The 17,504-nt window shown below is 40.2% G+C and overlaps 1 protein-coding gene across 1 annotated transcript in view; it reads left to right on the top strand.

Annotated features, from left to right (window-relative positions):
• mink1 (misshapen-like kinase 1) overlaps nt 1-17,504 on the top strand; it is a 37,679-nt gene that overhangs the window by 13,798 nt on the left and 6,377 nt on the right. The window contains exons 9-28 of the mRNA XM_046039689.1: nt 2,602-2,777; nt 2,931-3,000; nt 3,114-3,324; nt 6,519-6,626; nt 7,228-7,314; nt 9,167-9,343; nt 9,446-9,616; nt 9,927-10,193; nt 10,699-10,778; nt 10,870-10,973; nt 11,075-11,166; nt 11,942-12,093; nt 12,268-12,385; nt 14,406-14,522; nt 14,800-14,911; nt 15,167-15,316; nt 16,010-16,153; nt 16,810-16,944; nt 17,080-17,180; nt 17,309-17,458. Of these exons, the coding sequence (XP_045895645.1) occupies nt 2,602-2,777; nt 2,931-3,000; nt 3,114-3,324; nt 6,519-6,626; nt 7,228-7,314; nt 9,167-9,343; nt 9,446-9,616; nt 9,927-10,193; nt 10,699-10,778; nt 10,870-10,973; nt 11,075-11,166; nt 11,942-12,093; nt 12,268-12,385; nt 14,406-14,522; nt 14,800-14,911; nt 15,167-15,316; nt 16,010-16,153; nt 16,810-16,944; nt 17,080-17,180; nt 17,309-17,458 (2,722 nt within the window). The remainder of the gene's footprint in view (nt 1-2,601; nt 2,778-2,930; nt 3,001-3,113; nt 3,325-6,518; nt 6,627-7,227; nt 7,315-9,166; nt 9,344-9,445; nt 9,617-9,926; nt 10,194-10,698; nt 10,779-10,869; nt 10,974-11,074; nt 11,167-11,941; nt 12,094-12,267; nt 12,386-14,405; nt 14,523-14,799; nt 14,912-15,166; nt 15,317-16,009; nt 16,154-16,809; nt 16,945-17,079; nt 17,181-17,308; nt 17,459-17,504) is intronic.

Here is a 17,504-nt window from a genome sequence, read left to right as displayed (position 1 = left end):
TTCTATTGCTTATTTTGAATTTCAGCATTACATTGAGTTACTGCCATGTGATTGGCTGATTAGCTATTTGTGTTAACAAGCAATTGAACAGATGTAGCTAATAAAGTGGCTGGTGAGTGTATATTATGTATTTTGAGGAAGTGTGGGATACATTTGTCTAAAAGTTTTCTCATAGTGTTTGGACTGTCTCTACAGTTGATCACCTAAAAGCCTAAATAAAACATATCAGTTCACTCCAACTAAACTCTGTGTACTTCATTACTGTAATCATTTCCACTGACCTCCTATCATGTTATATGAAACACACTTCATCAGTATAACTGTGATCTCTCTTTTTTTAATGTGGCTAAACTGCTGTCCCTAAAATGCTGAAATAAATTTTTTCTTTGGCTGTCTCAGTCACGTTGCATATGTCCCTAAGACTGCATTACAAAAGCCCATTTGGTGTGAAACTGTAAAGCTAACCAGTCAGGTTTAGCTACCTACCTACGCTGGGAACACAATGACTCACAGGCCTTGCTCTTACATTCAATGTAACATCAAGCCTGGGGGCACCAGGAAATATTGGATAACAGCAGCTATAACCATGTTTGAGGATACAAAGAATATGTGTTATGGTGGATAGTATTACAAGCCACCATGTGTGGGAATATGATATTCTGTCTAACGTAAAATGTATTCTGATTTCCCTTTGTCTTGCTCTCAGCACAGGTAGGAGGATTTAATAATGCTTAACAACTATCTATCTCCTTTTATTTGTGTAGCCTTGTGTGATATGCACCCGATGAGAGCCCTCTTCCTGATTCCCAGGAATCCTCCTCCGAAACTTAAATCCAAAAAATGGTGAGTTATCAAACATCCTGCTGTCTCCTTAAAAAAAAAAAAATCATATTTAGATTTATCATTTCGTCAACGCTTGAAAGGTGAATAGTTTTGAACCTATTTTCCCATGTTGGTGTGTCCAAGTGACTAACGGGTTGTAGGTTGTGTATCAGCAACAGCAATTTTTTGAAATTGGTCCACTATTGGTCCACTCATTTCCTACGGTGTAACACCGGCACCCTGCCAGCTGCTGTCTGTCAGACACGGACACTGAGACACCCCGCCTGAGATCAAAAGGAGAATTTCAGATATTTCCTCAAAACCCCTTTTCCCCCTTTTTTAATAATAAAAAAGTTATAAACAATATATTTAAAAACACGTTGACATTATTTTTAACTACAAAGGGGAAGGGACTTCAATGACAATGAAAGAATGTTTAATTTTCACTGTCTGGTACTGTGCAGTAGATAACATAGTAGATCAATTCAATTGCAGTGTTTTTCGCTTATCAAATTACATGGAAATGTATATCTAGTGCATCAGTAATATGTTTATAGATTATCTCTTTGTGTTGAAATAACAAAGTTCTGCAATATTTTTTAGCTAAATCCAACCAATAAATGTGATATATCGAAGTGGGGAAAAATCAGGTCAGGGCAGGAGAGCACATTTGCCTGCGTTATTATACCGTGGTTACTCTGTTGAGTTGATGTTTGAGAAAACGGGTTACTGCAGAGCAACAATAACCAGGTTAAGTGCATATCCAATCCAATATAAACATACTTAATGAGAAGAGCACTGAATGGAAAGAAAGCTACTTGTACGAGAAGCGATCTAAAATTACAGGAAAATGTGCGATTTCTCAAAGCAGAGTTTCCGGTTACTATGGTTGCATATGGGGTAGCTGATTTCATAGTGTGAGTGGCCATGTGCTTTGTCCCAGCATTGAGACAAATATGATTGTGAGCAAGACATGAAGCTGACGGCATTTAAACTAACTTGTAATGTTCTTTCTCCTACCCTGTTTTTTTTTTTGCTCCTATTACTTTTCCTGCTTCTCGTTAATGGACCCTCTTAGTAGAGTTTATAGTCCCACTGCATTCACAATGTTTATATAATTCTAATCAGAAAGAAGCTATCGGTCAATATTGTGACTCAAAATGAACAATTATGCACATGAAAAAAAACACAAGTAAGTGATGGACAACATGAACTTAACAACTCTTGGTTACTGTTTTAACAATATTGACCTTATGCAGGTAGTATTAATTGTGTGGTTATTGTAGTGCATTGAATTGGATTTTGTAGTGGTCATGCGTTGCTCACATTTTAGTTGCAGTTGCAGAGAAATTGAGTGAAACGCAAGCTGGTCTAAGTAGTTTCTCAGATTGTTGATAAGCTGTTTACTGGTTGATTGTAGCTATAAAATAGCTGTCAATCATATCATATCTGTAAAGGCATTGCAGGATGAAATGGGTCAGTGAAGAATGTTGGGATTTTGACTGCAAGCATGAACTGGGAAACTTACTGGCTTAAGTTCACTCTTGTGTAACAAAGGACGATTACTAAAAATGTCACACAAACTCCTCCCCAGAAAATGCTGGACATGTTAAAGGGGCTGAAAACAGACCTTGTTCCACTTGAATCTCTCAAGATTATTGTTGGATCAGGATTCAGGGCAACAACATCCCTGCTGCCTACTGTCCAATGCCTCCCTGCACTCCCACTCTCCCTAGTTCTCACTAGTTTATCGTCCTCTAACCTGCCCCTTCCTCCCAGGTCCAAGAAATTCATTGACTTTATAGAGGGCTGTCTCGTGAAGACATATCCCAGCCGACCATCCACAGAGCAGCTTCTCAAGCACTCCTTCATCAGGGACCAGCCCACCGAGCGCCAGGTCCGAATTCAGCTCAAAGACCATATTGACCGTACGCGCAAGAAGAGGGGAGAGAAAGGTAAGCTGATGAGATGGAAAGGGCCTAAATGGGTGTAACCCAGGCTGCATTGTGTCTTCATGGACATTTATCAAGTTAAGTATACTGCACATTAGTATATCAGTGTTTTTTCATGTAATGTTTGAGTTTGCTTTATTCAAAATGTTCTAATAGAAGAGACGGAGTATGAGTACAGTGGCAGTGATGAAGAGGATGAAAATCGTGGAGATGACAGAGAGTCAAGGTAATTACAATTTATCATCTCTGTCCAAGTAGGTTGAATCCTTGACTTGTGTTCTTTATGCAAATGATCGTCCTGAAACTCGTCTCCCTCACATCTTCAACTTTGGTCATCAGTTCAATCCTCAATGTGCCCGGTGAGTCCACCCTGAGGCGGGACTTCCAGCGTCTGCAGCAGGAGAACAAAGAGCGCTCGGAGGCTCACAAGCGGCAGCAGGCCCAACTGGCTGCTCAGCGTAGGGACCCTGAAGAACACAAGAGACAACTGTTGCATGACCGACAGAAACGCATTGAGGAGCAGAAGGAACAGCGTCGCCGACTTGAAGAGGTAATCATCCAGAGAATCAGTACTTTCTGAACGAATAGTTTGACATTATGAGAAATGCACTTATTCACTTTCCCTAGAGTTGAATGTTCAGAACGATACTGCTCTCGTATCTGTGCTAAATGTGAAGCTAGAGCCAGAAGACGATTATCAAAGACTGGAAACGGGGAAAGAGCTCGTCTGGCTCTCTCCAATGTGAAAAAAATACTCCTATCAACACCTCTAAAACTTGTGCTGTGACTATTTATTGGCAACTACTGCGCCCAGAGAAAAGTAACACTTGTGTTTTTGTATGGTTAGTCAAAGGAAATACTTTAGAGCTTTAGAGATGCAGGAAGGTGTATTTTATTGTATATAGCCAAGATAACAGTTCCCCCCCTGCTTACAGCATTTATGCCAATCTAAGTTAATTTCTTCCTGGCACTAGTCATACTAAACACACAGACATTAGACTGGTATCAATTCAACTCTTGGCAAGAAAGCAAATAAGCATATTTCTTTAAGGAAACCTAAGATATTTTTCTAGCCTTTATTGTAATTGTCTTTGTGTCTTGTGGTCACTGTAACGTTTTTGACTTAACTTTCCAATATTGTCCAAAATTATTGCGATATTGCACCCAATACGGAGATGAGAGGTCTGGTACCTGCAAAACCAAACACTGGTGATGAAAAGCACATGACTAGAACAAAAGATTTGAAAGTTCCCTAGTAGTGAATAAACAATATTGATACTCACTTTACAAATGGCAGGTGTGTTTCAGGGACGTAAATGTAGGTTGTGTATCAGCAATTAGACTTTGAAATGAAATACTACCACCTATGGATAAATCATCATCATGGTCTGTCTTTTAGTTTTCTGGTGTTTGTTTTGATTGATTCATCAACATTTATAAAATACACACACATAAGATTTTGTCAGGGACAGAACAATTGTGTCTTGGGTCTTATTTCCACTGTTGACCTTGATTTTGTAATTAAGTGTAATCCTGCAGATTTTACCAGAGGCTCATGGTACTAATACATTATGCAACACGATGGCAGTACATTTTTAATTCAAAGCAAAACTGTACCAAGCAACAAAAATAACAGGTTCCTTGTTTGTAATGTGTCTGGTCTTGTTCTTGCCCTTCAGCCACTTAAATACTTGCTGTTGCCCTTTATCAAGTCTCCAATCTTCACGGCAGAATTTAGTTTGCTTTGGTCATAAGTGCAAAGCATTTATGATTTGCCTTATATTGTGAGCCCTACTAAGCTTTTGTTATGTAATATGCAGACCGTAAACTATGAAAATAAGTAATAAAGTAATAATGCATAATAAAATATAACGTGGCAATGAAATGTTGAGTAGCTTTGGAAATTAAGTCTTTGCACTAAAACACACTAGTAAACTTACCTATACATAAGGTTGTTTGTTTTTTTGTCACCAATTCAACGCCTCCATGACTGAATATAATGTTGCAAGTACTCAACAAAGCGCAGGTCATCTTCACTGGCAACACTATCTTTTCAACACAAACATTCATAGTTAATAGGCAAACAGTGGGGAATAGAGTGAGATTATTTAGAGTGAAAAAAAGTCCAGCTCCTTTCAACATAAGTATGAATTACTAATTCTTCAAACTTTTGCCCAGTGCGAGATGATTTTGGAGGCTAGAGTGAGATGTATACAGTTTGTAAAAAGGTAGTCTCACCCTTAAGGAGTTTGTAGATTAGTGAGTTGTATTAGTGGCTCAAGATTCAGATTTTCTCTACACTAAGACTGCTAATCTGCCTGGTGCGAGGGCTGTGAACCAGCCCAGGAGGCTGCGTGTGTTGTTTGTTTTATAGAATCTATGTCTATTTCCTAAGGCTGTGAGGTTGAAAAATTTAAGAATTAAATTTAACCTGCTAGCTGTCGTGAAGCTAAAAGACAACAGTGTAACCCAGAAGTGACGGATAAAAATCAGAAGTCCATGCAGAAACATATGATAATGATTACATCTTGCTCACTTGTAATCAGCTTATTGAGCTCTACAAGTTGGTTTGTACATTGTGTATATATAATGCTGTTAATAGTGTTTGCACACTGCAGTATGGAATAATACAAGTGCACTGCTGTATGGAATAATACAAGTACACTGTACACGTCTTGGTTTTTAGTATTGTAGCATTGTCTTGCCAGTGTTTCACATCCTCCGAATGTGTATCAACATGTCATCTACTCTGCCCATAAGGCAACTGAACTTGCTTTGAAGTTTTATCTCATACAGAGTTGACAAAAAAAGTTTAATCAAAGACAAATTTTCACGGGAAAAAAGCCTTGTGGGAAGCTGTGCCTAATAGCTATAAGCCCTCACTAGCGGTTAGTTTTTTGACTTGCTGGTGTCAGATGATCACAGATCAAACAAATGTAGGAAACATTTGAAACATGCCAGTCAGGGATTTTTATGCTAGATTGTAAATTGTTACTGATTGTGAAGGACAGCAAAATAAATACAGATTTTGTATTCATACTGTGATTGTATTGTAAGGGTTGATGTAACACTTTAAAACATGCTTTGAGACATTATTTAAGCACAGGTTATGTACGTTGCTAAATATTTGAAAGAACTACTTATATAAGTCAGCTCATTGGTGGGCTGACAAAGTGTCAGCAGCTGTGAAATGTTTGAGGCGTTAAGAGGACTTTGAGTGAGGCACACATAATTACACTGATATCATGATTGTGTATTGTAAGTATTGTGCAGTATTGGTATGGCATTCTACTGCAGTATTGAAGTCCCCTAATATACCTCTACCTCCTCCTCTATCTTCTCTGGCTCTCTTCTGTTCAGCTATAAAGTGCAAACAACATGAGCTCTGAGTGTTTTGTGTCCGTACCAAGTGGGAGGTTCCCATTTCACCAAAAAGAACAAACCTTGTTGTTTCAATGTCCTTTTTAAAAAAGCAGATAAAGATGGCTCCCTGCCAAAAGTGAACTGGTCAGTTCGAGGTTGAATCAAAGCAAGATGATTAGGATGCAATAGGTGTGTGTGTTTTTTTGTGAGAATGACTCACAGCCTCTGTTCATTGCCCTGCACTCTCACTCCCTTTATTTATTTATTTGCACACAAAACAAGGGAAGGTTTGCTTATAAGCAGGCTATCCATTATAAATTCCCAAGTGCAAACATAGCCTCTATGCTCATTTCTCTTTTTCCTGTCACCCTTCTCTCCCAGCAACAGAGAAAAGAGCGAGAGATGGTGAGGCAGCAAGAAAAGGGTCCCCATCGGAGACTCGACGATATGAGACGGGAGGAAGATAGAAGGCTGGCTGAGAGGGAGCAGGTAACCAACCACAGGAGACGTGGGGCTGCAATCAGCCAATCAGTGTGACGTGTGGGCGTGTCCGCCAGCAACACTGTGCAAGTTGCTCTGGTGGTGAAATTCCATGAGTAGGTTGCCATAGCAGCAAGGGTCTAAATTAGTGTATTTATTCAGAGATGAGTTTTCTGTGGGTGAGCTCTCTGCGTCTCTTATGCTCCTGTTTCCAGTCTACCCTCAGGAGCACAAGCGTCTGGCATCATAGCATCGTCACCTTGTGGTGCCAAATACTCTGTGGTACCTTACAACAATCACAATGTACTGCTAAATATTTTAATTATTCTTAATCTAGTCATTTATCACTATCTTTCTGTAGCGCTAGTGATGTTGGTAACTTTTATTTGTCTCTTACAACTTCTAAACAGGGATGGTGCATATGATGTTATATTATGAAAATTCATTGTTAATGTGGGTGACATTTTTATCAGTACCAGAGATGGTTTCTGTTGTTTAATGGTATGACATTAAATAACTGTTATCTGCCCATCTACCCCTCCCCCATATACTTTAATTTCTCTTTTCCCACCTTAATGCCGATCATTTCTGCCTCCTTACCTTTCCTCAGGAGTTTATCAGACATAAGTTAGAAGAAGAGCAGCGGCAGTTAGAAATCCTTCAGCAGCAGTTGCTTCAGGAGCAAGCGCTACTTATGGTAACTGGTTCTTACTACCCCTTTTATCATTTCTTGTTTTGACTGCAGATGTTTCTATGTCCACCTTGGGTATAATACCTTATCAGTAAAAGAGATTTATTGATTACTGAAAAATTCTGAGTTTATCCTCACCACAGTATGTCTTGTTTCTGTATTCGTCAAAACAAACACCGCAGTGTTACATGACTGCTTGTGTTTGGGGTAGATGCTTTTAGGTGTAATAAAAGGGAGCTGAGATGAATACTTTTACTGTCAGATTCTAACCACTCTACTTGTAATTGTAACAAAATAAGCAGATTCAGGTTTGTTGCTACAGTATGGGTGTAGCTTCCACAATACTGCCTTTTCAAAACATGCACTGACCTAGATTTTGGGCAGGCAGTTTTAGGCAGATTTCAGTGTATTAGTGTACATGTATCTAGCTTACACTGAAGGGGAGAATTGCCACACTCCTGACATCTTTGTTTGAGCTAGCCCCTCTGGAGCATAGGAGTTGGTGTCATTTTGATTGAGCTCTTCGCATGTTTTTTTTTGAGGTAGAAGGAACCCAATCTCATTGCTATTTGCAACAGGCAACTGAACCCTCCTAGGTTACACATGCACACAATCCCTGTGTGTATGTATATCTTCATAGGGACTAGAGCACAGGGGTAAACAGGGCAGTGTCACTGGGAGTAGTTTTGGGGTTTCAGTGCCATGCTCAAGGGAAATTAACAAAGATTATGTCTGCAGCAAACCCCCAAGAACAGTGCTGTGAAGCAGTTTTGACATACTGGCCACAGTTGGAATTGCAGTGACCCAAAAAAAGTTTCCCCGTACACAGTCATTACATGCTTACAGTGTACATGCTGTATGGGCCCAATAATGCTGAAGCCTTAGGGAGCCTAAAAAATTAATTTGGCAAAACTTTAATTGAAGTTAGTTGGTTAGGGCACCATCTTGGAGCACAGTATCCAGATCTCTTGTGTACAGTAGATGTAAGCCCCATTCTGTTGTTAGCTCACAACTATAATCCACCTGCTTGTGAGGAATTGAGGCATCCTCACCAGGTCCAAGACTGGGTTTTGCCACTGTGGAGGATCACCACAATGTTTTTTGAAATGGATTTTAGTTGTGTGTAACAACAGTCTCTTTCACTCACTACCCAGAACATGTGGGCCAAATGTGAGCATCATAATGAAGATTGACTTGTAAATCTAGTGCTTAGCTCGCTTGGCCCACAGTGATTTGCAATTTAAGCAGTTTAAGAGGAAGCACAAATGAACAAAGAAGAACAAACGAAAACAAGTAATTAACTTGATGAGACAGTTAATTTTGTTTAAGATTGTTCAAACACATCGAATGTAACTTGATGTGAGACATTCAGATAGTTGTAGTTATTGCTTGAGAATAGGAATCCAATCTCTGATGTTGTAAGAAGCAATTTGAGTCTACATGAGTGACTCATGGTTGAAAGTCTTCTTGTTTCCTTATGAGCGCAGTGGCCATCAAAAGGCTGGAAGACCTGTGGCTACACCTCACCATGAAAAACCAATAAGTCAACTGACTCACTTTTACAGTGTCTGTTCAATATACAGCACAAAACGGTTTAGCTACAGACACGATCAATACTCTTTTGATGTGGGTTGGTAATTGACTACTATACTTAAAATAGGAGTACACTCTTGGAGATGATAAAATGTGTCCAAAACATGTGTTATCTTAGTGGATACAGCTAAATATGCAAACCTCTGCCTTTAGTTTAAGTGAATGCATACTTGCTGCAAATACCCTGGTTCAGTTGTAAACCTGCCTGACCTATGTCTAATATGAGGCAAGAAACGTCTTGACTACAGTGTGTTTCTTTGCTCAGGAGTATAAGCGCAAGCAGCTGGAGGAACAGCGTCAGTCAGAGCGGCTGCAGAGGCAGCTGCAGCAGGAGCATGCCTACCTGGTGTCTCTGCAGCAACAGCAGCAAGAAAAGAAGCCCCAGCTCTACCACTATAACAAAAACTTGGAGCCTAACAACAAACCTACCTGGGCCCGTGAGGTAGCAATATTACCTACAATTGAAGCATTAAACACCACAGTCCAGACTACTGTACACTGGCCTGCAGAGTAAATCATTCTTTCACTGTCCTGCTCATTTCAGGTGGAGGAGCGGAGTAAGCTCAACAGACAGGGCTCACCCAAGATCTGCACCACTGTCTCTGACACTGCCATCCAGTCACGCTCTGACTCAATCAGCCAGTCAGGAGTGGTCCAGTCTGCTCAGACCCCACCAATGCAGAGGCCTGTTGAACCCCAAGGGGGGCAAGGAAAGGTGGGTTTAAAATTCAGTTGATTAAAGCCTCCTGGAGAAGAAGAAACTGCTCATACCTTCCTGCTTGTAATTCTTTAGCTGCTTTATCCTTCATTGACCACCTTATTTACACCTTCTTTTTCTTCTTTTCCCCCCTTTCTCAACCCGTCTGTAATCAATTTGTTCCTACATGTTTAAAAATCACCTCGGAATATAAACACAACCTTGCATTCTTCACCACCTCGGCCTGCTTCTCCGACTGTCTTGTGTGCTCTTCCTTCTGCTCGGCTGCTCCTCCGTCCTGGTGTGCTGCTGCTCCTGTCCTCTGCAGTTCCAGATGGCTCACTTGGTTCCACTGAAGCCTTATGCTGCCCCTGTCCCTCGCTCCCAGTCCCTCTGTGACCAGCCAACTAAGACCATGTCCGCCTTCCCCACCCAGGATCCCTCCCTTACCCCCACACCCCGCCCCATCCACTCCAGAGAACTGGTGCGTCAAAACTCAGACCCCACTTCTGAAACCCCGGCACCACAGGTACACCAGATCAGAGAGGATCGCGGCCCTTGGATCCGCCTGCCAGACGTGGAACTCCCACCCAAGGTAAGAGCCTAGTGGCTGGTTTTGACTCGGCAGTAGGTGTACACACCCCAAACATAACCCCAGTTAGCACTTATTTTTAACAAGACTCTCATATGTACAAACTAATATCATTGTATTTGGACTACAGTTAGTAAACTGACATTGTTAAACTCTCAGTTTTAAGAAATAAAAAGCATTTACCTCACACAGTAGCTGGTGGATCTAAAGATTTTTTGTTTTTATCCAATTTATTTGGCGGCGGCGGTGATTAAAAACCCACCCTTACATCTATGGAAAACTCTTGACCAGTTCAGATTAAGTTTACGTGAATACCTTTAAAGGTGGTTTGTGCGATTAAAAACTTCAGTGCATATTTGGTGCATTAAAGGCTGCTTGGTCTACCAGTCATATAGGAAATTATTGTTGTTTTTAAGGGTGGTATTAGGGCTATAAAATGTTTAAAAAATATCTTTGGTCACTTTCTAAGCTACTGTTAAATGTAAGAGTATGATGTTGCTGTCCTCAGATTCCCCAGAGGACAGCGTCTATTGCCACAGCTCTCAACACCAACCTGACCTCTGGCATAAGGCATCCAGTAAGAGCCAGGTACTGAAGACAGCCAAGTGATTTGATTAGATATTTCTGTAAATTAGTTTTAATTACGACTTGAGATAACTGGTTTGTATCCTCACGGCAGCAATCCAGATCTCAGCCGAAATGATCGCTGGGAGAGAGGCGACAGTATGAACATCATATCCAATCTGCCCCAGACTGGCTCTCTAGAGAGGCATCGCATCCTTAGTGAGTCCCTGCCTCCCCAATGCTATTTCTCTGAAGACTCTCTTTGCAGTAAGTCTAATTTCAGTGTGATAACGTCACTCTACAACATTGTTTTTTTGCAGGTTCCTCCAAAATGGATTCACCCATTCTCTCACACGATAGTCGTCATAAGCCAGGGGAGTCTCGCACCTCCTCCCGCCCTGGGCGTCCTGCTGTAAGTCTCTCTAGTATCCCCTACTTATAGAATTAGTTTTAACATTGCTGTGGTGCATGCAACACATATTATTGTTCAGATATAAGTAATTATAAAATATAAAGCACTAACTTACTGTACATGTGCTCAGTTTGATCTAAAATGGATCTACTCTGTAAATTGACATGTAGTATACTAATTCTTTTCTCCTCACATTTCCGTTCCTTTACACTTAATGTACTTCACACTCTGGTTGTTTCCCTTCATGTTTCTTCTCTTCTCAAACCGCTATTTGTTGACTTTACCTCAAAAATACAGAGTTACAAGAGAGCTATAGGGGAGGTTAGTATCAATGTGTCTTTGTGTGTTGTGCAACGCTCAGTGTTAATGCATGAGTTTGTATCTGCATTCATTGGCTGTTGTACATAGAATGAATTGCATGTGTTTGTCTTTGAATGAAATCCCACTCTTCACATAAAGGCCTTTTTGATGTGTTTGTAACTTTAATGCATTTTTTCTGTTACTATGTGGACATCCCTGCACTCAGCACAGGCCTTGTAAACATTCCTCATGTTCATCCCAAAAAAGGTGGATAGGCTCTGAAACCTAAGAGCATTGTGTCTGACGTCATCCTCCTGACCCGTCACCTTCACTTGTGTTTGGATTGTCTTTAATATTTGTATTGCATAAAATTACTTAGTTGCTACTTTCTTTAATAGCTTGATATTATTTTTAAAACATTTTATAATGCATTCATAAAGTAAACGGTGGTGTGTGTGTGTGTGTGTGTGTGCAGGACCATGGCCTCTTTGCCAAGGAGCGTGCTGAGGAGCAGCCAAGGCCCCCAGTCAAGGCCAATGATTACTCCTCCTCTTCGGAGAGCAGCGAGAGTAGTGAGGAAAGCGAGAGTGGCGAGGGAGCTGAGGAGGAAGAAAGCCCCACAGACCGGTAACACTTAACACCTACACGTACTAACAATTTAGGAAGCAAAGAATTGTTTTATTTGTCGTCTTTATTTCAAAATGAATACATATAACTGTGTTACTCTCTTTTAAGTCCTTTCCATTATCAAGCTTGGGGTCTTATGTCATCCTTTTACTTCTATTCATCTTTTGATTTCAGTCACAGGGATGCAGACACCGATTCTGTCAACACCATGGTGGTTCATGAAGACGAAGGCGAAGGGGGAGAGGGAGAGCAAGCTGGAGGCTATGGGGATCAGACCATGCTGGTGCAGAGGGTGAGTCATCTGTATACGTAATCATGCTTAAAATGCATTGTGACTTCATGGGAATCATGCAATCAATGCAATACATGTCAAAGAATATTACAACGCAACAAGACAAAGTTGTTGGGTGTAATTTGTCGTTTGGTGTTATATGTTTATTAATTTACACACATAATTGACCAAATGAAGAGGACATGGTGTTATGTGGAGGCTTTTTACACACAACCTTAATAAAGTTTGATAGCAGAAAAAATTAAGATGTCTAAGGCATCAAAAATGACAGACAGGTTTCACTGAAACTCCCTCATAGCCAAAAGCAAGAGCATCTTTATAAATTCAGCGCTTTGCACCCGTGTTCAACAAGCACTCAGGAGGAAATGAATCACAGAGGAAGCAGACCTATAATACAGTGCCAAGTCTGCTATCAATAGACCATAATGTTATGTAGCCACAGCTTTAGGATTGCACATCTGTGCTCACAGGAACTCAGAGCAGTGATCAGCCCAAAGGTGACCATGAGAATCTTTGCAAGCCTATACTACATAGTTACTGAATGTGTATGTGACAATAATGTCGCAGCTGAATATTGTTTACTTCAATCCACCTCTGTTAGGTTGGCATAAAGATTTGAGATTTCTGGGGAGACAGCAATATGATTCAGTGACAGACGGCATACATTGTGCAGGTGGCTGAATGTGGGAAGTGTCACCTTCACTGTGAAAAAGTTTTGTGTATGTGTTTATGCATGTGTGCGTGTATTTGAATATGCATTAAGTGTCAAATATTTGTTAAGCTACAGTTACAATACTGAAAAAATGTGATGAGATATGGAGTTATTAATTTGTCTGGCATTATACATAAAATTATATACATTTTGTTATGACCTGGCTCAAAATGCCACAACAAAAGGGAGACACACCATCATAAAAGTTTAACAAAAAATGTTTATTTAAACCAAAATTAACCAAATTAAGAAGTATTTCAAACTAACATCAAAGTATGAGGTATGTAGTCTGTGGTTTCAGTAGTGTCTGTGCAGGATGATGGTTGCATGGATGTATGTGTGAAGGTGTTTTAGCATGCGAACAAGACAAATACCACAATGCAACAGTCCAACCAAAAAAAACCAAACTAAATGGAAAACCAGGGAGCTGGCTGAAGGGAGGTCTGACCTGGTCTTGACAGCAGCCCTTTGCCGAATGAGAAAACAGTCCCAAATACTCTACAGGACAATTAAGATCATCTTCAGCAGGTCACACTTCATACCACTGTGCAAATTAGATTCTTGCCATATATCACTTATTCATAATAATTCTTTCTAACTGAAACAAAAAAAGGGTGTAAATTATCTTTAGGATTCAGGAACTTTCATATGTAGGATGTGGAGTGAATTGAAAATTAATTTGAAAAGTCATCTTGGAGAACATCATGTACAATTGACATTTACCATACATTTGACATACATTTTTTGCCACTATGATTAGTATACAAAAACTAAGAATGTACAGTAAATGGCCTGTACATGACTTGCTTTCAGATTTTAAAGGCTTCCATATTATTTAAATATCTGAATGTTTAAAAGCGGTTCAGATAAATCTTATCTAACCTTATCATTTTAAAAAACAATGTTTTAGATTTGTTTAGCGTAATTTCAAAAAACATAAAAAAAAAACAGTAAAACATACCCACTCTTGCATGTTCAGTTTTCACTATAAGATGTGAGGCTGGGAAGCATCCACTGATGTTAGGTTGTGCACAGCAGCTTGAACCTGGACAGCTGCGTATAAATAACAGTGGCACATCACAGGGTTAGGGTTACATGTTACATAAAAGGCACTACATCTGGTGGGGTCTCCCAGTGTTAAGAACATGACTTTTTAAAGCAAGTTTGGTCACTTCTGGTGATTACTGTGGCGTGTTAACCAAACAGGTCATATCCTAGTAAGTGATGCAGCAGATTAGCCTAATTCCAATTCTGGCATTGACGTTATGTAATACATGGAGTTGCGTGTGTTTCTCTTTTACCTGAAAGACCCCAGAGAAGCGGAGCCATAATGGGTACACTAACTTGCCAGATGTGGTGCAGCCCTCCCACTCCCCCACAGATTCAGCCAGTCACTCTTCCCCTGGGAAGGACTCTGTTTATGATGTAAGTTTTACTGATGCTAAGTTTATCAGCCCTAAATTCCTGGTGTTTCCTATTTGCCATCATTCAGTCATGAAGTCCACCCATAAAACATTAAATTCCATGACAATCAGTTCAGCTTGTTAGTGGGCTATCATCAAAAATATAGATCTTAAAACTGCCTGTCTAAATGCCATATAAGCAGAGAAAATTTTTCAACATTTTGTCTGACAAACTAAAATCTCCTCTGACATGACTTAAACAACACTGTACAACTCATACACCCTCTCTACTCCACCAGTATCAGTCCAGAGGTTTGGTTAAAGCATCTGGCAAGTCCTCCTTCACCACCTTTGTGGATCTGGGCATGTACCAGTCACCAGGAGGTACAGGGGATAACATGTCTATCACTGGTGAGTCAGAAGCTTTTCATACTTGCAGCAACATCTGCTTGCAGTTTCTTGAACATTAAACAAACCTGGTTGCAAAGGTATTCACTGCCTTCACCTGTGACATTATTTCTTTTGCAATAAAATACTTAAGTAACTTGTTAATCATCTGTGATCTCTCTTTTAAAAAGGATGAATGGGATATTTATGTATAGTTCAGAACCTTGTTCCATTTTCCATCCCAACTTAAGCCACTTCAATTGCTGCCTCGTTGTTTAGGCTCCAGGTTTGAGCAGCTGAAGATGGAGGTAAGGAAAGGATCCATGGTGAATGTCAATCCCACCAACACACGCCCCCCCAATGATACACCCGAGATCCGCAAGTACAAGAAGAGGTTCAACTCTGAGATCCTGTGTGCTGCGCTGTGGGGTGAGAACAGATTCATCACATGAGTGTAAATACAAAAAAGGATTAAACATCGAGCAAGTTACCAAGCTCTGGTTGAAACACAGAGTACAGAGAAATAAGTCAGATTATTGGTGCCCTGTCAGAGCCTAGTTTTTTTTATCCATGTTATCTCTGGATCAACATCCAGACAGAGAACTAATATGTCAGGTCCAGCAGGGCTGTGGTTTCAAAATTGACTGAAGCTCAAACATGTGACATGTGACTAGTGTAGCGGTGATTGTCTTAGTATGATATTAATAACTCTGCTTACATTATGAAAGCCATTTTTATCAAATTTTTATCTCTTCCAGCCTCTTTTCTCAGCTGTTAATAAACACCATCTTTTCCTAGGTGATGAAATGGGGTTGGGGGGGTAAATTAAAGTTTGTGTTTTTATGTGCTGAGCTGCATGTGTTGTGTGAGAGACAATATGACCTTCAGAGTCCTTTTTCCCCCCATCTTCAAATAGGCTTAGTGAGTGACACACAGTTATATCACATATCCATTGAAACTTACTTCATTATATTTATTATTAGTATTTACTTCACCTCTAAATAATTACTGCAAATACTGCAAAAATATATTAACTGTGGCTATAGGAAAGGCAATAATTACAATGATTATATGCAAAATTAAGAAAGCTATTTGTCTCTGTGTGCCCCCCCCCCCCTCCAGGCGTGAACCTGTTGGTGGGCACAGAAAATGGTTTGAAGCTGCTGGACCGTAGTGGTCAGGGCAAGGTTTACCCCCTCATCAACTCCCGCAGGTTCCAACAGATGGACGTCCTAGAGGGCCTCAACCTGCTCATCACTATATCAGGTCCTTATTGCTGCTCATCGCCAGTCTGTTCTCATTACATTTGGTCAAAGCTATCTGTGGTTTTGGCGTAAGACTGCTGTCTTTAATGGGATGCCAAATACTAGATGCCAAAGTGTCCTCACGATGAAGTGATTATATTGCATTGCATTTTGACTGCAGCGTGATGTGCAAAATCACAGGAAAGCTGTTTTTATTTCTAGACTTGGAGATATTAACAAAAGCTAATACAAATATTTCTGAACAAATACATTTCATCAGGATGTCAAGCCAATTGAGTACTAAAAATGGGAATTATCAATATTTTGTCACAATATGTTGTATTAATAATGTGATTATATTTTGTTGATGATTACTTTTATCAGATATTTACATATAACACAAATTTGAGAAACAATCAGTAGAGATGATAATAAAAAGCAGAAAGATGCTATGTTTGCTCAGCTAAAGACATAGATTTAGATGTTTGTGTCAGTAACTGTAAAGCAGTCTTTCAGACTAGGAAAGAACATTTAAGTCGAGACTAAAATCCAAGACAATATCTAGCTTCATAATAATTTAATGCTAAGTTATATTTAGTAAGGTCAAAAGATGATTTAAACCATACTTTAAATGCATTTAAATAATTACTGAAATTGGTCTCCTCTTTGTCTATTAAGGCAAGAAAAACAAGGTGCGTGTCTACTATCTGGCCTGGCTGAGGAACAAGATCCTCCACAATGATCCTGAGGTGGAGAAAAAGCAAGGCTGGACTACTGTGGGGGAGATGGAGGGCTGCGTGCACTATAAAGTGGGTGAGTGACAGATGATGGCTGTTTATCAGTGCTGTCTATTCTACTCCACACAAATTCTCATGAATGCATTTGGCAGAGTGAATTATTGATCAACAAGTATCTGATGTCAGATGGCCTTGTGGTTGTTCTATCTAGTGAAATATGAGAGGATAAAGTTCCTGGTGATTGCTTTGAAGAATGCCGTGGAAGTGTATGCTTGGGCGCCCAAACCTTATCACAAATTCATGGCCTTCAAGGTAAGTCTCCCTTTCCCAATGAGCTGGATTAGTTATGCGAGATCAGGCAACCAGAAGAGCATTTAAGATGATTATTTTCTCACACTCACTTTCTGCTCCCAAAACCCCCCGCCACTCTTTTTAACCAGTCTTTTGCAGACCTGCCACACAGGCCTGTCCTGGTTGACCTGACAGTGGAGGAGGGTCAAAGGTTGAAGGTCATCTACGGCTCTTGTGCTGGCTTCCATGCCATCGACGTGGACTCCGGAAACAACTATGACATTTATATCCCCGTTCATGTAAGTGGGACAGCTGTCAGACAGCGGTGTTATGTGAGATGCGAAA

Source organism: Micropterus dolomieu, linkage group LG23 (assembly GCF_021292245.1).
Source record: "Micropterus dolomieu isolate WLL.071019.BEF.003 ecotype Adirondacks linkage group LG23, ASM2129224v1, whole genome shotgun sequence".
NCBI lineage: Eukaryota > Metazoa > Chordata > Actinopteri > Centrarchiformes > Centrarchidae > Micropterus > Micropterus dolomieu.
This window is presented reverse-complemented; position numbering and strand designations above follow the sequence as displayed.